The sequence below is a fragment of the Oncorhynchus clarkii genome, chromosome 28 (genome assembly GCF_045791955.1).
Source record: "Oncorhynchus clarkii lewisi isolate Uvic-CL-2024 chromosome 28, UVic_Ocla_1.0, whole genome shotgun sequence".
NCBI classification, from domain to species: Eukaryota; Metazoa; Chordata; class Actinopteri; order Salmoniformes; family Salmonidae; genus Oncorhynchus; species Oncorhynchus clarkii.
Window position 1 is genome coordinate 32,164,742 of NC_092174.1, and position 22,474 is coordinate 32,187,215.

The following is a 22,474-nucleotide window of genomic DNA, read 5'->3' on the forward strand; positions in this document are numbered from 1 at the left end:
GCGTAGAAATCCAAAGAGGGTGGTCAGCAGAGATAGGTGGGAGGGGCTGAGGGAAGCTACGGGTTGGGATGGGGAATTGGAGACAAGTGGGAGTGGAGTTGCTGGGCGGGGGATAGAATGATGGTCAAAGATTAAAGTATAATAAAATAAAGTCAATATAAACCATAACAAAAAGTATGTTTGAATGACACTGAAGGGCAGTGTTTTTACAGCTAATGCCAGTTTGCCTGAGGCTGATGCAGTGCAGGTGTTTGACACATGCATATACACAACACTCTCATTCAAATGCACACATGTGCATATACACGGATACACACACAGGTAAATAGTGCCATACATGCACTCAAACATATTCAGTTGGCCTTGCTGTTATGATTTTTGTTGTCCTTGATGTCTTTGTTGTTTTTTGCATTGTTGTTTTCTGTTTACCTTTGTCTCTCTTTTTTCTCTTTTGTTCATTTTGTTGGTTGTTGGTGCATGGGGGGGGAGTCCTTGGGGGTGGGTAATGGAATTATCTTTTTAAATTATTATTATTTTTAACAATTCTCGGTGGGGATGTGGGGGGTGTCTCGGATGGTTGAGGGGCAGCTCTTGGGGAACTGTGGGGGGGATCTTGGAGTGCTGGCAGTTGGGAGCTTGGGCCAGTGGCTGATGGATCGCTGGTTTGGGTCCCTGTTTTTTGACCTTGTGGAAGATCTGTAGACGTGCCCTTGAGCAGGGCATTGAGCCTGGTTGCTTCTGTGTGTCGCTCTGGATGGGAGTCTGTTAGATGACTAATGTGATGTAGTTGTTGAGCTTCACTTTAAGTACTGTATATTGTATGTTTTAGTCAATTACTGCAAGGGGGGGGGGGGGGTCTTGGATGGTTGAGGGGCAGCTCTTGGGGTACTGTGGGGGGGATCTTGGAAGCCTGGTGGGAGATCTGTCAACATGCCCTTGAGCTCTGTGACGCTCTGGATGGGAGGCTGTTAGATGACAAATGTGATGTAGTTGTTGAGCGGCTTCACTGCAAGTATATAATTTTTTTTTAACAAAACAAAAAAATAGATAAGTCAAAAATTAAATTAAAATAACAAGTAATTAATTAGCAGCAGTAAAATAACAGTAGCAATGCTATATACAGGTGTTACCGGTACAGAGTCAATGTGCGGGGGCACAGGTTAGTTGAGGTAATTGAGGTAATATGTACATGTAGTTAGAGTTAAAGTAATTATGCAGAGATAATAAAGAGAGAGTAGCAGCAGCGTAAAAGGGGCGGTGGAATGCAAATAGTCAGGGTAGCCATTTGAGTAGCTGTTCAGGAGTCTTATGGCTTGGGGGTAGAATCTGTTAAGAAGCCTTTCCATGCTGTAGCAGAGAGAACAGTCTATGACTGGGGTGGCTGGAGTCTTTGACAATTTTTAGGGCCTTCTTCTGACACCGCCTGGTATAGAGGTCCCTGATGGCAGGAAGCTTGGCCCCAGTGATGTACTGGGCCGTACACACTACCTTCTGTAGTGGCTTGCAGTCAGAGGCCGAGCAGTTGCCATACCAGGCAGTGATTCAACCCGTCAAGATGCTCTCGATGGTGCAGCTATAGAACCTTTTGAGGATCTGAGGACCCATGCCAAATCTTTTCAGTCTCTTGAGGGGGAATCGGCTTTGTCGTGCCCTCTTCACGACTGTCTTGGTGTGTTTGGACCATGATAGTTTGTTGGTCATGTGGACACAAAGGAACTTGTAGCTCTCAACCTGCTCCACTACAGCCCCATCAATGAGAATGGGGGCCTGCTCGGTGCTCCTTTTCCTGTAGTCCACAATCATCTCCTTTGTCTTGATCACATTGAGGAATAGTTTGTTATCCTGCCACCACACGGCCAGGTCTCTGACCTCCTCCCTAAAGGCTCTCATCGTTGTCAGTGATCAGTTCTACCACTGTTGTGTCGTTGGCAAACTTAATGATTGTGTTGGAGTCATAACTGTCCATGCAGTCATGGGTGAACAGGGAGTACAGAAAGGGACTGAGCACGCACCCCTGAGGGGCCCCCGTGTTGAGGATCAGCGTGGCAGATGTGTTGTTACCTACCCTCACCACCTGGGTTCAGCCCAGGAACAGCTGAAGATCTCATGCATGCTTCAGTGTTGCTTCCCTCGAAGCGAGCGTAGAAGTGATTTAGCTTGTCTGGTAGGCTTGTGTCACTGAGCAGCTCACTGCTGTGCTTCCCTTTGTAGTCTGTAATAGTTTTCAAGCCCTGCAACATCCGATGATCATCGGACCTGATGTAGTACGATTCAATTATAGTCCTGTATTGACCTTTGCCTGTTTGATGGTTCGTCAGAGGACAAAGCGGGATTTCTTGTAAGCGTCTGGGTTAGAGTCCCTCTCCTTGAAAGCGGCAGCTCTACCTTTTAGCTCAGTGCGGATGTTGCCTGTAATCCATGGCTTCTGGTTGGGGTATGTACGTACGGTCACTGTGGGGATGACGTCATCGATGCACTTATTGATGAATCCAGTGACTGATATGGTGTACTCCTCAATGCCATCGGAAGAATCCCAGAACATATTCCTGTCTGTGCTAGCAAAACAGTCCTGTAGCTTAGCATCTGCATCATCTGACCACATCTTTATTGACTGAGTCACTGGTGCTTCCTGCTTTAGTTTTTGCTTGTAAGCGTGAATCAGGAGGATAGAATTATGGTCAAATTAGCAAAATGGAGGGCGAGGGAGAGCTTTATGCTCGTCTTTGTGTGTGGAATAAAGGTGGTCTAGAGTTTTTTTTCTCACTCTGGTTGCACATTTAACGTGCTGATAGAAATCAGGTAATACAGATTTAAGTTTCCCTGCATTAAAGTCCCCAGCCACTAGGAGCCCCACCTGTGGATGAGCGTTTTTCTGTTTGCTTATGGCCTTATACAGCTCATTGAGTGTGGTCTTAGTGCCAGCATCGGTTTGTGGTGGTAAGTAGACAGCTCCGAAAAATATAGTTGAAAACTCTCTTGGTAAATAGTGTGGTCTACAACTTATCATGAGATACTCTACCTCAGGCGAGCAAAACCTCAAGACTTCCTTAATATTAGATTTCGTGCACCAGTTGTTATTTACAAATAGACACAGACCGCCCCCCCCCTTGTCTTACCAGAGCCAGCTGTTCTATCATGCTAATGCAGCGTAAACCCCACCAGCTGTATGTTATCCGTGTCTTCGCTCAGCCACGACTTGGTGAAACATAAAATATTACAGTTTTTAATGTCCCGTTGGTAGAATATTCATGATCATAGCTTGTTTATTTTGTTATCCAATGATTGTACGTTGGCTAATAGGACTGATGGCAGATTACCCACTGGCCGTCGGATCCTTACAAGGCACCCTTACCCCTGACCTACACCCCTCTGTCTCTTTCTCATGTAAATGACAGGGATTTGGGCCTTGTCGGGTGTCTGAAGTAAATCCTTCAGGTCCGACTCGTTAAATAAAAAAATCTTTGTCCAGTACGAGGTGAGTAATCACTGTCCTGATATCCAGAAGCTCTTTTTGGTCATAAGAGACAGTATCTGAAACATTATGTACAAAATAAGTTTCAAATAACGCGAAAAAACACACACTATAGCACAATTGGTTAGGAGTCCGTAAAACGGCAGCCATTTCCCACGGCTCCATTCTTTGGTGTAGATAGGAACATTGCTGAAAGACATCCAATGGCTCTATCAAACAAGAACAACCATATCTACACGCACAAAAACAAATAGTGTGATCGGTATAACATAAAGCCTTCGAGAAATGCCCCCATCAATACACCGGAAGCAGTCATAGGGTGTATCATTCAGGACGCAAAGCCCAGACCTGCCATCCTCCTGGGTAATTATGTGTGAAACACATCTCACTGTCTTAGAAATGCCTCGAACATGATGAAAACAAGCCCTCAGGGTGAAAATCTCCTTTAACATAAAACACTGACATCTCACTGGTGTGGGGGTAAGTCTCTATGTAAAGGCACCAATAATTTGGAACTATGGATCTGTGAATGCCATCTAGTGGTCTTTCTTGATCTCAAGCAAGGATACCTGGCTTTGACAGATAAAATAATCTCACATGCAGTCGGTCAGTCAGTCGGTCAGTCAGTCGGACTCTGTGCAGTCAGTTGTTGAGCCTTTCTTTGGTTCTTCCCACGGTGACACAGTAGTATGTAATAGTTACACTCATGTGTAACACAGTAGTAACACATATGGTTTTGCAATATCATTTTAAACATGGACAGAATACATTCATGTCAATGAAGCCGTAATCAAAAAAGAAAACGGACCCTGATTTAAGGTAGTTTCTGAATCATTTAATCTTTAAATGACAAGTTAATTGATAGTCAATTATAGAAAGTGAAAGGGCTGCTTTACAGAATAACCCAAATGCATCTTAAACACAGCCCATCTCGGGCCCCCAGTCAACAGCCACCAACACTACTGGCCCAACCTAACCTAAGGAAAGGAAAGCAAGCAGTCATATAGATCTAAACTCATTTAAATGCCATGTAAGACAGGGTTGTGGTTTGTTGTTTACCACCACTCACACTACTGTCTTCTTCCTCTATCACACCAGCATCGCTTTCTTCTGCACCTTGATGGTCTCATAGGTGTCCTGACCTTTATGGGTCAAACCCTGTGAGAGGAAGAACAATGAGGGACTTGAAAACAACTTGAAATCCTTAAAACTGCAATACTCTTTATCATTTATGATATACTGTAAGTCATAATAAGAATAAGAAAAATGATCTTACTGCGTAAAGTCCCTCTCCTTTCTGTAAAATGGAAATTACGAGAGCTGTTATCTGCGTTGTTATCTGCAGAAGGCACACATGCACATGCACACACACACACAATTTATTTTATCAGAAGAACATTTAACAGAAGAACATCATTCCTCATTTCTCCTTCCGTCTTTCTCATGTTCTCCTTCTCTACTTCTTTTTATCGGCAAAGACAGGAATTGGTGTAAAAGACTAGACACAGAGGGTGATGATGCGACCGTTTAAAGCTTTCACTACTCTTAGCTTCCACTGTAATTTGATTTTCTTTCAACGCATCTATCTACCGGGGTATTTCTGTATAACAGGATATAGTGTTGCATTTTAGTCTGACTGTAATGGAAACTGTGTTTATAAGTGGCAGGGTTGGTGGTCAGTTCTTGTTAACAGGAAATTATCACAGTTGCTGAAGGAGGGGGACGAAAAGCAGAACTGTGGACTTCGAGGTGACATGGTAAGACGGCATATGACTTAACATATTCCTCTTGCATAGCTAATTTGTTGAACAACCAGGATGAAACATTTCGCCAGCTGAATTTGATCAACATTCAGATGTATACATATATTTTTGGGTTTGTAAAGAAAGCTAGTTGAATATTGGTTATTGAGAATATTGTGTAAATTATACATGCCCAATACACATTCACTTTCTCTCTCGCTCTTTCTTTCTCTCCATCTTACATACGCACACACATTTTTATTGTACCTGTGGATACCCGCCAGTGACCTGTGGAGGTCCGCCATTGTTTATGTAGATGGGATGCATCTGAGGAACATGATAAATATCATTTTAATTAAACAGCTGTGTGAATGTGAAACATATTCTATTTATGTGGGAGCTGGTCTTTAATTGGTGTGGCATTTATATTCTTATTGATGTTTTGAATGTGCTATTATTATTGAAATATAAATAGAATTTTACAGTATGAATATTGTTAATATGTCATGGAGATATGTGTGCACTGCATACCCTGATGTATCATATGTTTTGTGGATGGTGGGATGATTTATAATGTGTTATAGAGCGTTTACAATTCCTTACCCTCAGTCTGCAGTACAAGATGGTGAGAAGGACGCCGTAGATCACGAGAATCCCATCCAGGATATAACACAGTTTCCCGTCTGGCACTTGGGCCTCTGCACACATTATGGGATCACATTGCATCATCATCATCATCACTATCCCATCATCAGGTAAAAAAATGTTTTATCTTCCATAAGTCTACTATTTGTATCTGTAATTATCACAGTACACTGAGTATACATGCCCCTCTATGTGTGTGTGTGTATATATATATATATATATATATATATATATATATATATATATATATATATATATATATATAAATATCCCTGTCCATGATGGAATAAAAAATGTGCTGAACATCATAATGTAAAATAAAACAGGATTCTCACCTGCCATGCTGAAGTTCAAGAGTAGAGCGACCAAGATCAGAGATCCCCGAAACATCTTCGTAGCAGGCACAAAATGAAAGACACGGTTAAAGAGAGTAGATGGAGAGTTGGAGTACTTGGTGTTATTTCAATGGCTGACTGTGGGTTTCTGACACCTCTGAACAGAAAGTGCAGAGAGCTCTAGCAGGAAGTTATGGGCTCATACTGGTGTCCGTTTTTATATGCTAAAACCACATGCTTGTCCCCTTCCCACCCACAGATATACAGTACTTGTTAACTTCAGTGAGATGAGAAGATGGAAACACAAACATGTACACATTTATGATGCATACATTATTACACTGTGCCTGGATACCTCATTATGTACCATACTGTAATTCAAAAGAATGGATACTGTGTAAGGCTACTTGTTAGTGTGATTAACTTTCTTTAAAGTTCTGATGTAAATATAAAATAATATGGTGGTCTGAAACATAAACTTCAACATAGTATGATATACGTACATACACATGGCTAAATAAGAAGTGACTTTTCAGGGTGTTGACATGGTGTTGCATGTTGTCACTAAAGCATTGTTCACACTTCAGGTCTTAATGCTCAAATCAGTTTTGTTTTTCAAATTTGTTTAGGAATATTGACTGTCCAAACAGCAGGTTACAAGTAACCAAATCGGATTTGTGCATGTTCAGACAGCAGTCATTCGCTGACATGGCTACACTATTTGTCGTAGTAGTGACAGGCGTGTGCACAGTGGTGTAGGCTGATTGGTGGTGGTGCTCCTGCTTCCTATCACACATAAGTTATGTAGCAAGCTAAGGTGACAACAATGCCTGCCTTGGATGTTTCCCAGTTGATTTGAATGTTCAAAATCATATTGTAAGAACCCTTTAAAAGCCTCAAAGGATATGATCCAACTTTCTAAATGAGTTTCCCTAGCCATAGCAGTCAACTAGCTAGGTAGCTTTTTTGCTTTCTAGCACATTCACTACTTTGTAAACAATTATCTAGTTACCTACCACATGTTCTTGTCAACAAAATAGCTAGCAAGCAACAAGATATGCCAAATAACATTCTAAAAATCACTTGAGGGCAAATAAATCAGATTTGACCGTTCAGACACAAGTCGCATGGCCAGGTATCAATCAAATTTATTTATAAACCCTCAGCTGATGTCACAAAGTGCTATACAGAAACCCAGCCTAAAACCCTAAACAGCAGGCAATGCAAATGTAGAAGCATGGTGGCTAGGAAAAACTCCCTGTAAAGGCAGGAACCTAGGAAGAAACCTAGAGAGGAACCAGGCTATGAGGGGTGGCCAGCCCTCTTCTGGCTGTGCTGGGTGGAGATTATAACAGTACATGGCCAAGATGTTCAAATGTTCATAGATGACCAGCAGGGTCAAATAATAATAATTACAGTGGTTGGTCAGCACCTCAGGAGTAAATGTCAGTTGGCTTTTCATAGCCGAGCATTCAGAGTTCAAGACAGCAGGTGCGGTAGAGAGAGTCGAAAACAGCAGGTCCAGGACAAGGTAGCACATCCGGTGAACAGGTCAAGGTTCCATAGCCGCAGGCAGTTCAGTTGAAACTGTATCAGATTTGTCTCTAGAAATTCCTATTCCATGTTCTTTTTGACTGTTCAGACCACAGGAAATTTAACAGATTCGAATCAGAAATGCCAAATAATAGGATGAGTCACTTCAAACTGCCAATGTGCAGTTTGAAGTAGCTTTAGCTTAAGAGCTATATTAAATTGAATAATGGGGTACTGTGCACACACAAAAAATACAATGGAACTGATCAGGAAAAAAAATGTTTTAGGTAAGAAAGGGAAGTTTAAACTCAATCTGAATTATTTTTTATCCTTCTCTGAATTATGAAGGAGCCCTGAGATCAGGGATTAGATATACTGTAGATTGTTCCTTGTTTAAAGACCTCACATATTCCATTAAGTCTTTAATCATCTTCTAATCAGTAGGTTTACCATACTCTTTTTGCTAACAGGGCAGGATAATGATAACCTCTTACAACTATCTGGAACTCTCCCAAGATTACATTCTGTTCCACTACACAGATTTCAGCAGTAATCAGTCTAGTAATATGAGGCTAGGAAAATGACAGACAGGGCTTCACACAATCACAACTCGGGTGTGTGTGAGAAAAAGGAGTGAGAGAGAGAACGGGTGCACAGGAAAATGGTTTAATAATGTCAAAAACATCTAGCACACTATACAAGCTACTATTATTAATAAAATAAACAATGCAAGTCAAATGTACACGTGTACAAGCTGTCCTCTTTTCCAAAAGTAAATGTTTAATTTTTATTGAATTGCATTATAACTTAGGCATCTTTAAAAAAAAAAAGAAACAAACAAGCTCATCATATAAAATGTACCTAAACCCTAAATTCTAGAATCCATAAAAAACTGGAACAACCATTTGCGTTCTGTCATCCAGATGTTCTCGTCAGTTATGTCAACTAGTTCTGAACTTTGTTTCATTGGTTGTTCTCACAGAAATGAAGGGCATTTCTGCTTGAATTAAAATGACTGGCAGTCATAGTGGCTCAGTTGTCCAAAAGAAGGTAGACAACAGTTTGGAGCAGTTCAAGTCTCAACACCAGGCTGCCAGTTACAGTATGTCTTGGTTAGAACCGAGAAGTTTAGTGTTCAGAGAAGTGGTTCTTTGCCAGAGATGACCGGAAAGCGTTTCGTAGTTCACACATGGGTAAGGCTGTTGGATGCCGCAATCATACTGTGCTCGTTTTAATATGTGGCACAATCTGGTGATTTGCTACAACTGCAGAGGACTTGCAGTGAGGATACAATCACATGTTCCTGGTCAGAGGGAGATGGATGGAGGACAGTGGACACAGGGTAAAGACAAGAGGAGTCCGTTCAAAAAAGCTTAATTGAACTACAGGTTATTCAGGACAGTCTGTCTGAGAAAGCTGTCCCAAGGCAGGGATGTATTCTCAGATTTCCTCATTCAATGTTACCAAAATCATGATAACGTGTGTAAAAAGGCAAGCATAAAATGAAATGTGAGCCACATATACACAGAATATATGACTCCTTACAACATACAGTCTCAGGTACAACAAGCTCAGGAATGTAGTTCCTTCCCAAACAGATGAAGACAGTTGGCCTACAGGCAAGAAGAAAAACCTTAACTCAATACGTATACATTCAGTAATATAAAAAAGTCACACCCTATATAAAACAGGCCTAGTCATCACTTCAAGCACAACACACTGGCAATGAGTAGAAGCAGTATACCAACTTTGCAGTCAGCTGACTTATATTTTAGTCATTTAGCAGACACTCTTATCCAGAGTGACTTACAGGAGCAGTTATGGTAAAGTGCCTTGCTCAAGGGCACAGATTTCCCAACTGGTCGGCTCGGGATTCGAACCAGCAACCTTTTGGTTACAGGCCCAACGCTTTTAACCGTCAGCCTGCCTGCCACCTTTGAGAGTTGTACTCTGATTGGTCATTTTGTAAGACATGACAGAGCCCCTCTAACGGGGTCATGGCTAGAAGGGATCCAGCTTTTGTCAAATTAACGTTAGGTTGACTTTTCGTAGCAGGTTAGGAGAATTAACATACCAGGTTAAGATAATTAGGTTAAGGGTTAGCTAAAATGCAACTTTTGATGTTAATTTGACAAAAGCTGTATCCATTCTAGCCATGACCATCTGGCAGTCAGATGTGACGAGTCTACTACACAGTGATGTATTCCAGTGGTTACAGTCAAAGTAGCAATAATTGCTGTTATTCATGAGAATAAATGTAGGCCAATGCTCCCTTTGGAAAAACAAGGGAATTTTACAGTGTATCATAAAGACATGGTCAAGGCATCCATCTTCTTTCTATGGAAGATTGTAGCTTCATCACATTCTGTTAACATCCATGACAATGGTTCAATAGGAGATTACATGATCTAGCACCCTGCGTATCCCAATAGGATGAGGGGCCTCCACTGACCCCCTCTACACAGAGGTCTCCGACTGTAGCCTCATCACAAACTTGTGGCTCTTGGGGTCGATAAACTCCTCACCAATATGCAGGAAGGGGAGGGGCTGCACCGTGACGACCAGGGAGAAGTCAAGGCGGCGCAGGGAGAAGACCAGACCGTGACGCAGGGCAGAGGTCACCGGCTCCTCGCTCACTAGAGTCCAATGGCGCCCCCTGCCGTTCTCGCGCTGGTACTGCAAGGTAGGGCCCGGGCTGAGGTAACGCTCTAGGAAAGCCTGAAAAGACAAAAATACAGCCTTTCAAAATCAACCTTAGTGAGGAAGACCTGTGAATGGGTACAGAGTAGATGAGTAGTTAAACACAAGTTACTGTTTGAATTGTAGATCTGATCAAATGCATGCTATTTATCCCAAAAGCTGTTGTAACATTATACCCAGGAAGTGACACAATGTATCCCTTCTCTTTGCAGGTTATACATTATAGACAAGTGAACGTGATACGTTGTTTCTCACCTTGGGAGTCATGTTGTGAGTGATACAGAACTGCAGGTGTGTGAGGATGCTCTCCATGCTGTGGTAGGGCTGCTGGCGCGTGGTCCTCAGGTACTTCTGCATGGCTCTGGCCATGGGGGCGAAGATGGCCTGAGCCGCCTCCCGGGGGTCCATCACCTCACGTGGGTGTTTGGGGGACGATGCTGCGGGGTCATCATCCTGGAGACGCTTGATGTGGGTGAAGGCCTCTTCCACTGCCACTACCAGCCTGGACACCACAACAATCATCATTATGATCACCATCATCATGCTCCCGAGTGGTGCAGCGGTCTAAGGCACTGTATCTCAGTGCAAGAGCCATCACTGCAGTCCCTGGTTCGAATCCAGGCTGCATCACACCCGCCCGTGATTGGGAATCCCATAGGGCGGCGCACAATTGGCCCAGTGTCATCCGAGTTTGGCCGGGGTAGGCCGTCATTGTAAATAATAATTTGTTCTTAATGGACTAGTTAAATAAAGGTTCAATATTTTATTATTATTATAATTTTTTTTTAAATCATGATACAAGAGAGCTTAATGGATAGTGTCATCAGTCATCATGTGTGCCTGAAATACACTATGAAAGGGACTGGTCATTCTCTAGCAACGTTCATAACAAAATTCACTGAACACAAACATTAACAGGGTTTGTCCCTCTGTAAATCACTTAAAAGTATATTATAGAAATGTATCGGAAACAGGATGTTGTCCCCCTTACCTGGCCTTCCGCTTGCGGCACCTGCGGTCCAGCTCGGCCTCCTCGTAGTAATACTCACTGTGAGAGTTGTCTCTCCTGCGGGCTGCAGCAGCAATCATGGCCCGGGACTGACTGTTGGTGTTATTGGTGCTGTTCTCTGTGGATCAAGACATATACAGTGGGGCAAAAAAGTATTTAGTCAGCCACCAATTGTGCAAGTTCTCCCATTTAAAAAGATGAGAGGCCTGTAATTTTCATCATAGGTACACTTCAACTATGACAGACAAAATCAGAAAAACAAATCCAGAAAATCACATTGTAGGATTTTTTATGAATTTATTTGCAAATTATGGTGGAAAATAAGTATTTGGTCAATAACAAAGATTTATCTCAATACTTTGTTATATAAACTTTGTTGGCAATGACAGAGGTCAAACGTTTTCTGTAAGTCTTCACAAGGTTTTCACACACTGTTGCTGGTATTTTGGTCCATTCCTCCATGCAGATCTCCTCTAGAGCAGTGATGTTTTGGGGCTGTTGCTGGGCAACATGGACTTTCAACTCCCTCCAAAGATTTTCTATGGGGTTGAGATCTGGAGACTGGCTAGGCCACTCCAGGACCTTGAAATGCTTCTTACGAAGCCACTCCTTCGTTGCCCGGGCGGTGTGTTTAGGATCATTGTCATGCTGAAAGACCCAGCCACGTTTCATATTCAATGCCCTTGCTGATGGAAGGAGGTTTTCACTCAAAATCTCACGATACATGGCGCCATTCATTCTTTCCTTTACACGGATCAGTCGTCCTGGTCCCTTTGCAGAAAAACTGCCCCAAATCATGATGTTTCCACCCCCATGCTTCACAGTAGGTATGGTGTTCTTTGGATGCAACTCAGCATTATTTGTCCTCCAAACACAACGAGTTGAGTTTTTACCAAATTATAACAGAATTTAAGTCCCTGGCGGCGTAGTGTGTTACTGATGGTAGGCTTTGTTACTTTGGTCCCAGCTCTCTGCAGGTCATTCACTAGGTCCCCCCGTGTGGTTCTGTGATTTTTGCTCACAGTTCTTGTGATCATTTTGACGCCACGGGGTGAGATCTTGCGTGGAGCCCCAGATCGAGGGAGATTATCAGTGGTCTTGTATGGCTTCCATTTCCTAATAATTGCTCCCACAGTTGATTTCTTCAAACCAAGCTGCTTACCTATTGCAGATGCAGTCTTCCCAGCCTGATGCAGGTCTACAATTTGTTTCTGGTGTCCATTGACAGCTCTTTGGTCTTGGCCATAGTGGAGTTTGGAGTGTGACTGTTTGAGGTTACAGGCCTCTCATCTTTTTAAGTGGGAGAACTTGCACAATTGGTGGCTGACTAAGTACTTTTTTGCCCCACTGTACATCAGTCAGTGGATGGATGAATGGAGTGAGGTTGGGGTTGGTTAGTTGGTGGATGAATGGAGTGAAGTTGGGGTTGGTTAGTTGGTGGATGAATGGAGTGAGGTTGGGGTCGGTTAGTGGGTAGATGAATGGAGTGAAGTAGGGGTTGGTTAGTTGGTGGATCAAAGGAGTGAGGTTGGGGTTGGTTAGTTGGTGGATGAATGGAGTGAGGTTGGGGTTGGTTAGTTGGTGGATGAATGGAGTGAGGTAAGGTTTGGTTAGTTGGTGGATGAATGGAGTGAGGTAGGGTAGTTGGTTAGTTGGTGGATGAATGGAGTGAGGTAGGGTAGTTGGTTAGTTGGTGGATGAATGGAGTGAAGTAGGGGTTGGTTAGTTGGTGGATCAAAGGAGTGAGGTTGGGGTTGGTTAGTTGGTGGATGAATGGAGTGAGGTTGGGGTTGGTTAGTTGGTGGATGAATGGAGTGAGGTAGGGGTTGGTTAGTTGGTGGATGAATGGAGTGAGGTAAGGTTTGGTTAGTTGGTGGATGAATGGAGTGAGGTAGGGTAGTTGGTTAGTTGGTGGATGAATGGAGTGAGGTAGGGTAGTTGGTTAGTTGGTGGATGAATGGAGTGAGGTAGGGTAGTTGGTTAGTTGGTGGATGAATGGAGTGAAGTAGGGGTTGGTTAGTTGGTGGATCAAAGGAGTGAGGTTGGGGTTGGTTAGTTGGTGGATGAATGGAGTGAGGTTGGGGTTGGTTAGTTGGTGGATGAATGGAGTGAGGTAGGGGTTGGTTAGTTGGTGGATGAATGGAGTGAGGTTGGGGTTGGTTAGTTGGTGGATGAATGGAGTGAGGTAAGGTTTGGTTAGTTGGTGGATGAATGGAGTGAGGTAGGGTAGTTGGTTAGTTGGTGGATGAATGGAGTGAGGTAGGGTAGTTGGTTAGTTGGTGGATGAATGGAGTGAAGTAGGGGTTGGTTAGTTGGTGGATCAAAGGAGTGAGGTTGGGGTTGGTTAGTTGGTGGATGAATGGAGTGAGGTTGGGGTTGGTTAGTTGGTGGATGAATGGAGTGAGGTAGGGGTTGGTTAGTTGGTGGATGAATGGAGTGAGGTAAGGTTTGGTTAGTTGGTGGATGAATGGAGTGAGGTAGGGTAGTTGGTTAGTTGGTGGATGAATGGAGTGAGGTAGGGTAGTTGGTTAGTTGGTGGATGAATGGAGTGAGGTAGGGTAGTTGGTTAGTTGGTGGATGAATGGATGGATAGAGGGATGAGGTAGAGAAAGTAAGTAGTATACAGTGCTATTTACCATCCAGAGAGTAGACTTTGAATCCAGACATCTTCTTGGAGAGGATAGACTTGGGCAGGTTGAGCAGGGCAGGGTTGTAGACAGGGAAGTCCCTGTAGTACTGATCCAGAACCCACACTGCTGCCCTCTGGACACTGGAACACACAGACACCATCAGCATCACATTGAGCATGCAGAAACAGCTATAATGTACATAATTGCCCTGTGTAAAACCATGACAGGATGGACCATCATCATTGTGAGATCCATCGTCATCATAATCTTTATCATTGTGTCAGTAATGATCATCCTCATCCTGACACACTACAGTCACACACAGACAGCACAGACTGACCTGAGGTGTCCCACGTTGTAGAAGCGGCTAGCCCCGTCTGTGGTGCGCACCACCTTGAGGCAGAAGGCAGGCTGCAGGTGTCTGACCTCCAGTAGCACCAGGGCCAGGTACTGGATGAAGAGCAGCGCGTCCACCAGCGACGCCGCATACTCCACGATGCCTCTATAGTCCCTTTCCCGGGGCTCCAGCACGCGCACGCCGTAGAACAGCCAGTAGGACGCCACGAACAGGAACACCAGCACCATGAGCAGGCAGCGGAAGACGAAGAAGCGGGGCAGGGTGGCGCGCGGAGGGCGCAGGAACAGCGCCCAGGAGGAGATGAGGAGCACCAGGAGCTTGAAGGCCAGAGAGACGTATAGACCCTCGCAGGGCGTGCCGCAGGGCTCCAGGGCCTCACGCCACAGCAGCTGGGGAAGGACCAGGAAGGCCAGGGGGGTGAACAGGGCGAACAGGCCCAGGCAGCCGCCCAGCACAGGCCCCAGGAAGCGCTTGCATTCCAGAGGAGACGATTCCTCCAGCTCCTTGGAGACGCGTGTCAGGTCCTCGTTGGAAACGCTGTGTTCTGATGTGCCTGTGACCACAGTGGTGGTCTCACCCCAGTTGTCATCCTACAGAGAGGAACAGAGACAGGAGATAATGTAAACGTACAGGAGAGATTGGAAAGGGGGCTTTAAAGAGATATGAGAGGATAGAGATGTTGAGATTTGGATGGGTAGGGAAGATGACTGGGGCCCTGAGGTTATTCTGACCACATAACATGATCTGAGTTTTTCCTGCTTAGGTCACATGGTCAGGAAAACCTCTGGCCCTATTATGAGATAAGGATTTTGAGATGTAGAGGGGTTGGAGAGGAGGTTGTGATTCTGACCCGGTCATCTCCGCGGGTGGATTCTGCATCTAGCAGTGGCTCCCCAGGGGCATGGACGGTCACAGACTTGTCTCCACGGCTGCTGCCGTCTCTGCTCTTGGAGCGATGCCTGTCCCTCCGATCCCTGGAGCACAGAAACAGGGCAACCACACAATTATGTCAGCGTGTTAAGCCCATGTCATTGTGTGACCGAAGCCTGGGGGTACATGTGTGATCTGTGCGTGTGGTTGCCCATCAATGTGCCCATTGACTATTTGATCGATGTGTATTACACACATGCCTTTGATCTCAGTGTTTACAGTGTGCGTGCACGCTTGTGTGTTTTTGGGGCATTTGTGACCACCCTTCTGGTACCTGTGCTTGCGGGAGCTGCGGGAGTGGGACGACTTGTAGGAGTAGCCCGAGTACTGTGACTCGTTGTCCATGTCGCGGGTCGGTGGGCAGGGTTTGTGGGCCCCTCCTCCCCCCGTGGCTTGTTCCCTGGCTCCGCCCAGCTGGCTCTTGCGCTCAGAGATGGACTTGGTGGACAGGGCCAGAGGCAGCTTCAGCAGGTCAACCTTACTCCTGAAGGAATCTATTTTGGAGGCCGGAGGACAGGGAGAGGTAGAAGAGCCCACCAGATAGAGGGAATCAGGGAAACGATGGACTAGAGAAAGGAGGGAAGGAGAAGAAAAGCTAGACTAGACAGGGGGGGTAAAAAGATATGATGGTTGGGAGTATAGGATGCGGGTGTTGAAGTGGACAGGTCCTGAAATAGAGGAGAAAAGGGGTAGAATTAGTGACAAAAACCAACTCCTATCCCTAAGCTGTGGTGTTTAAAACCAACTCCTATCCCTAAGCTGTGGTGTTTAAAACCAACCAGTTTCTTGGTATTTGACCCCAACTGTCTGTGCAACTCAAGACGACGTTAGCCAATTGAGCTAAAATATGTTAGCTCTAGGGGTAAAGATAAGCCTTCAGATCTCAGGGAAGGTTGGTCCTCACGTGAGCGTAGTTCTACAGGCCATAAGACTGCAGTGAGATGAGGTTCTGGAAAGCCTACAGATCCGATACAATGGCAGCCACATTGGATTACTGTGTTTTCACAAACTTATTTGACCTCTCCCTCTTTCCCCATCTCACATTCCCTCTTGGTCTCCCTTGGTCCCCTGGGTAACAGGGCCTCTCCGCTGCCATGGTGATGAAAGAGGGTGTTCAGCTGGATGGGATTTGAGGTTGACAGTTTCCATGGGAACCTGACCCTCTCATACCCTGAGGAAAATGCCAAATAAATACAAGTGTTTGTGTGACTGTCTTGTCACATGCTTAATTGATATGGGCACTATGTTAATTGTATGGGCTAACCATGTTAATTGGAGAGCTTGATTTGTCACATGTGGGGCGATTGTAAGTCATAGCCTTGCAAGGCATTCAATTAAACAACTCCACCAAAATACCATTACATTCTCAAGTTCCCTCCTTCCATAAAAAATGTAAAAGTATGTGTGTGTCTGCTTGCACAAGTTGACATAAACCTCATCTTAGTAGAGTGCCCCACTGTTTATGCTAATAAACACAGCCTTTGTACACACCAATAAAAACATATGAGCCCCAGAGCATGTGCTGAACTTCAGCTACCATCGCATGCTGAAAATAAACACAATCTATTAATCAGTCTCTATGGAGGTGCTGTGTAAAGGATGTGGGGAAAAATGTATGCTTAATGTATAGGCACACTCCTGAAATTCAAGACAAGGTAGGCTACGCTACATAGTGAGGAGCAGCGAGAAGACATGCTCATCCCAGCTTGCTGTTAGTATTCCCGTGGTCTGGACTTGATCCCCCAAGGACAGACCAGGCTGTCTGCTTGATACTGGGGATATGATGAACACCTGATCCATCAAGGTGTGGTCTGTTGGAGAGATGTATAGGCCTAGATAGAGTTTCCTTTCCCTATTCAACCCTGTGTGTCTTGTGACCCAGTTAATTAACTGTGCGGGTGGTGGTGGTGACTCCTCACGTGACTAACGCCAACCTCACTCAACCACATCATCATGTCATAAAGGTTAACCAGAGCCACGTAATTAGAGAGTTGGGCCATTAAGGTTTCTGCATTATGATGCATTAACATGACACTCCAACATTCTGTGGCAGCCATGTTAGCGCCTTGTTAACATAACATGTGGAATATTTAAATAATGGTATAACTGAATGTCTAGAATTACAACAATATAAAAACATTTTAAAAAATGGCCCAACTCTCTAAATACTCGGCTGAGGCCAACCATACCTTAGCAATCTAAACAAACATAGAAAGCTGTCAGATTCACCTGCCTGTGCTTGTAGAAAATCCTTACACAAGCAAGCCCAGTACCAAATCAACCCAATTCACTTTTAAGCAGCCTAATCTGGCCTTGTAGTCATATTATATATAGATATATACACACAAAAATTGTTTTTATTATTTTCCTCCCAATTTCAATTACAAGCTTGTCTCAACGCTGCAACTCTCCAAGGGGCTCGCTGAAACATGTCTATCTGAAACATGACTCGCCAAACCGTGGAACTAACACCCGCCCACTAAACCTGGAAGCCAGCTGCATGCAGGCGCCCGGCCCGCCACAAGGAGTCGCTAGAGCGCGATGAGCCAAGTAAAGCCCCCCCAGACAAACCCTCCCCTAACCCGGACGATACTGGGCCAATTGTGCGACACCCTATTGGACTCCCGGTCAAGGCCGGTTGTGACACAGCCCGGGATCTAACCCGGGTCTGTAGTGACGCCTCAAGAACCGCGATGCAGTGCCTTAGACAGCTGCACCACTCGGGAGGCCCCTATTTATTTATTTTAATAGGTAGTCTCATTGAACCTTAGTCTCTTAAAATATTAATTTTATATTTAACCTTTATTTAAAAAAGATGATGATCCAGTCAGACAAGGGCTTTCCTGACAGTGTATTACTACTATGCACGTCTCGCTGCTTCATAGTGAGTATCATAGATGCCTTGCCTTCTCTGAGTACATCTCTCTCTTCACATGATCCTACACCATTACCTAGACTACCATAACAGCACACATGCCTGACAAATGACACCACCATCTCCTTCCGCTCTCACAAAGCTTAATCTTTTAATGGCGCTTGGTGAATATAAGCAGGGGAGGTGATATACACCTAACTACATGCCCACACAGAGAGACCCTTCAAAACCATTTTTATTAAATCAAATCCAAACTTTCACCAACTGCTTGAGGGAGTGGCAAAGTCCAAACAGAAACAATGATCATAGTGTCAACGCAGTATGTTACTTCATGTCAGAGTAATGATCCGTGTCAACACAGTATGTTACTTCATGTCAGAGTAATGATCAGTGTCAACACGGTATGTTACTTCATGTCAGAGTAATGATCATAGTGTCAACACGGTATGTTACTTCATGTCAGAGTAATGATCAGTGTCAACACGGTATGTTACTTCATGTCAGAGTAATGATCATAGTGTCAACGCGGTATGTTACTTCATGTCAGAGTAATGATCAGTGTCAACACGGTATGTTACTTCATGTCAGAGTAATGATCATAGTGTCAACACGGTATGTTACTTCATGTCAGAGTAATGATCAGTGTCAACACGGTATGTTACTTCATGTCAGAGTAATGATCATAGTGTCAACGCGGTATGTTACTTCATGTCAGAGTAATGATCAGTGTCAACACGGTATGTTACTTCATGTCAGAGTAATGATCATAGTGTCAACACGGTATGTTACTTCATGTCAGAGTAATGATCAGTGTCAACACGGTATGTTACTTCATGTCAGAGTAATGATCATAGTGTCAACGCGGTATGTTACTTCATGTCAGAGTAATGATCAGTGTCAACACGGTATGTTACTTCATGTCAGAGTAATGATCATAGTGTCAACACGGTATGTTACTTCATGTCAGAGTAATGATCATAGTGTCAACACGGTATGTTACTTCATGTCAGAGTAATGATCATAGTGTCAACGCGGTATGTTACTTCATGTCAGAGTAATGATCAGTGTCAACACGGTATGTTACTTCATGTCAGAGTAATGATCAGTGTCAACGCGGTATGTTACTTCATGTCAGAGTAATGATCAGTGTCAACGCGGTATGTTACTTCATGTCAGAGTAATGATCAGTGTCAACACGGTATGTTACTTCATGTCAGAGTAATGATCAGTGTCAACACGGTATGTTACTTCATGTCAGAGTAATGATCATAGTGTCAACGCGGTATGTTACTTCATGTCAGAGTAATGATCAGTGTCAACACGGTATGTTACTTCATGTCAGAGTAATGATCAGTGTCAACACGGTATGTTACTTCATGTCAGAGTAATGATCATAGTGTCAACGCGGTATGTTATTTCATGTCAGAGTAATGATCAGTGTCAACACGGTATGTTACTTAATGTCAGAGTAATGATCAGTGTCAACACGGTATGTTACTTCATGTCAGAGTAATGATCAGTGTCAACACGGTATGTTACTTCATGTCAGAGTAATGATCATAGTGTCAACGTGGTATGTTACTTCATGTCAGAGTAATGATCATAGTGTCAACACGGTATGTTACTTCATGTCAGAGTAATGATCAGTGTCAACACGGTATGTTACTTCATGTCAGAGTAATGATCAGTGTCAACGCGGTATGTTACTTCATGTCAGAGTAATGATCAGTGTCGACACGGTATGTTACTTCATGTCAGAGTAATGATCAGTGTCAACGCGGTATGTTACTTCATGTCAGAGTAATGATCATAGTGTCAACGCGGTATGTTACTTCATGCCAGAGTAATGATCAGTGTCAACACGGTATGTTACTTCATGTCAGAGTAATGATCATAGTGTCAACACGGTATGTTACTTCATGTCAGAGTAATGATCAGTGTCAACACGGTATGTTACTTCATGTCAGAGTAATGATCATAGTGTCAACGCGGTATGTTACTTCATGTCAGAGTAATGATCATAGTGTCAACACGGTATGTTACTTCATGTCAGACTAATATGAAGGAAAAAATGGCAACTGTGAAAATAAATCTACAAAGCCCAGCACCAGTGGTATAGAGAGAGTGTATGAGAGAGGGCCACACATACACCATTTCAAACCCCACCCACCTACTGCTAGCTGCAAAAACACCAGAAAACCCACTGGAAAACAGACAACTGTGCACTCTCAACCTTTGTGCCCAATCTGCCCATGTGATATGAAGTGGAGCTGGTGTGTGTAGAATACAATGTGGAAGATAGGGTGTGGCCAAATCAATAGATTATGGACTGGACAGTGCAGTCTTGTTATGATTGATACAAGAGGGGCAAGACAATTTACCAAACACAAACTGTGCTGTGCCCATAAGCCATATTCAAGCCCATGCATGGGTTAGAGGTTACCACTGTCCCAAGTCTTGCCTCTGTCACCATTGACTTCGCCTCATCTATAGGCCTATGACTTGTTGGCCTGTTTATTTTGAGAGCCACGGCAGCTGGGACAATAGCCTGGGCATTGGGAACTCTACAGTAGCCCAAGCAAAAGCTAGTGGCCAATTACTACATGATAAAGGTAGGCATAAAATTAACAAAATAATAATATTGTAGCCAGCTGTTATTTTGTTTATATATGTTGGATGATTGCAGTGGCAAAGTTGGTTATTTGTTGTACTTTCATTAGCTTCTGATAATTTTACAAGACCATTTTGATTTCATTATGTGTAACACAAAAGTTAACTTTAACCTAACTTTCAACTGAAAACATTGTAATTGTGTACATTTTAGTAATTTAGCAGACACTCTGACTTACAGGAGCAAATAGAGTTAAGAGCTTTACTTAAGGACACATATAGATTATTTTCACCTGGTGTGTTCGGGGATTCGAACCAGCGACCTTTCGGTAACCGGTCCAAAGCTCTTAACCACTAGGCTACTTGCTGCCCAGTTTTTGTAGTTTACTTTGATCGGAAAGTAAAACAAGCACCAGCATTTGAGCTGCTGCAGTAGTCTACATACATACTGTTTCACTTTAATCTCTAGACGGCAGAATACATTTATTACATGCCTAGCTACAGTCCTTTTTACAATGTTACAATCTTGTTACAATGGGGGCAATCCTTGCTACAATGTTGTAACAATGTTAAGAACATGTACTTTAACCACCAGCTGAATCAGATACACTGTAGCAAGTTATATTCGTAACATACTGGCATGCATCAGCCTCATTTTGTGCCCAGCCTGTTTGGAACAGGGACCAACATGAAGGTCTATTAATAATTAAACATCACAACCACAAAGGACTGAATGAAACAATAACCTGTTACTACATGAGCAATAAACTAGCAAACAAAATATGTTAATCGAAGATTCACCTACGGAAAAACAAGTTATAAATGCTAATTGTATGCAACATCAGCATCGTCCATTAAGAGGGTTAGGGCAAACAATGGGGCGAGACTGACATTTCCAGTCGGCGAATCTTTACACCCTCTTTTCGAAAGAAAAAACCCTGAATGAATGGATCATGCACATTGAAATAAACACCAACCTTCGGCGAAAATTCTCACGAAGCTGGAACCCATGTATCCTCTCCGAGTCTAGTTTCCATGCCGTCGCGATGAGGGTAGGCTACTTCCTCCCAAATTGTTGGGGACTCAGGACTCAGCCCTACGAACCGTCCGATATCTGGTTAGATACCGTAGATACGTGTCCAGGGTGAAAATAACAATAGGCCCGATCAGGGGTCCTCTCTAAACTTCCATGCAACTGCGGTCTCGAGCGATAAGATACTTATTGTTTCGGAAACATGAGACTCTAGCGCCTATTTATTTTGTCTTCCCCTGTACTTCAATGGTCAATGATGTCCAAACATTGTTCTCTATACCTATCCACACTGAAAAACTGCTTAGATGTCCCAAAATATTAATTCAGGTATTTTCTCACGTTCCTCATCCCCCCCCCCCCCCCCCCCTCCCCTCCCCTCAACAGTAGTACCCTGGGGCCCGCCCCCGATTCATTGCCCCTCCTCCACTCCTTTTTTTTGTGGAACCTCAAGGCTGATGACGTAGCCAACTTCAGACCCCCCATGTAACATCCTACTTAGAACTAGTACCAAAACCAGTGATGCCAAAAAAACTAAAAAAACAGTGATGCCAACTTAGAAATTTTGTTGCTAGATTTGGCAACTTTTCAGACTACCTTGGCTT

At 43.8% G+C, this 22,474-nt stretch overlaps 2 protein-coding genes across 5 annotated transcripts; both read right to left on the bottom strand.

Moving 5' to 3' along the window:
- Positions 1-4,297: 4,297 nt before the first annotated feature.
- Positions 4,298-6,363, bottom strand: LOC139386549 (high affinity immunoglobulin epsilon receptor subunit gamma-like). Of its 4 annotated transcripts, none has more exons than XM_071132194.1 (6): positions 6,195-6,363; positions 5,818-5,912; positions 5,482-5,541; positions 4,749-4,769; positions 4,542-4,630; positions 4,298-4,449 (listed from the first exon to the last, which is right to left on the bottom strand). In XM_071132194.1, exons 1-5 carry the CDS (start codon positions 6,247-6,249, stop codon positions 4,562-4,564), a joined length of 300 nt encoding a protein of 99 aa, XP_070988295.1. In that variant the 5' UTR covers positions 6,250-6,363; the 3' UTR covers positions 4,298-4,449; positions 4,542-4,561. The 4 variants fall into 4 exon arrangements, with proteins under 4 accessions (XP_070988295.1, XP_070988293.1, XP_070988294.1 ...); XM_071132192.1 differs by having other exon boundaries at positions 4,749-4,811; XM_071132193.1 differs by having other exon boundaries at positions 4,298-4,630.
- Positions 6,364-8,368: 2,005 nt separating this feature from the next.
- On the bottom strand, positions 8,369-22,224 carry LOC139386547 (vang-like protein 2). Its single transcript, XM_071132190.1, has 8 exons — positions 21,817-22,224; positions 15,629-16,022; positions 15,275-15,398; positions 14,407-15,014; positions 14,073-14,206; positions 11,419-11,554; positions 10,683-10,929; positions 8,369-10,445 (listed from the first exon to the last, which is right to left on the bottom strand). Exons 2-8 carry the CDS (start codon positions 15,697-15,699, stop codon positions 10,185-10,187), a joined length of 1,581 nt encoding a protein of 526 aa, XP_070988291.1. The 5' UTR covers positions 15,700-16,022; positions 21,817-22,224; the 3' UTR covers positions 8,369-10,184.
- Positions 22,225-22,474: the final 250 nt, after the last annotated feature.

What these genes read in the sequence shown, in the direction of transcription:
- LOC139386549 (XM_071132192.1), bottom strand. Translation starts at nt 6,249, where the DNA reads ATGTTTCGGGGATCTCTGATCTTGGTCGCTCTACTCTTGAACTTCAGC. An exon ending in CTTGAACTTCAGCATGGCAG is followed by an intron (nt 5,913 to 6,194) that starts GTGAGAATCCTG and finishes TAATGTGTGCAG; the next exon opens with AGGCCCAAGTGCCAGACGGG. An exon ending in TCACTGGCGGGTATCCACAG is followed by an intron (nt 4,812 to 5,481) that starts GTACAATAAAAA and finishes TGCCTTCTGCAG; the next exon opens with ATAACAACGCAGATAACAGC.
- LOC139386547 (XM_071132190.1), bottom strand. Translation starts at nt 15,699, where the DNA reads ATGGACAACGAGTCACAGTACTCGGGCTACTCCTACAAGTCGTCCCAC. An exon ending in CAAAGTCTACTCTCTGGATG is followed by an intron (nt 11,555 to 14,072) that starts GTAAATAGCACT and finishes CTTGATCCACAG; the next exon opens with AGAACAGCACCAATAACACC. An exon ending in CTCACAACATGACTCCCAAG is followed by an intron (nt 10,446 to 10,682) that starts GTGAGAAACAAC and finishes TTGTCTTTTCAG; the next exon opens with GCTTTCCTAGAGCGTTACCT.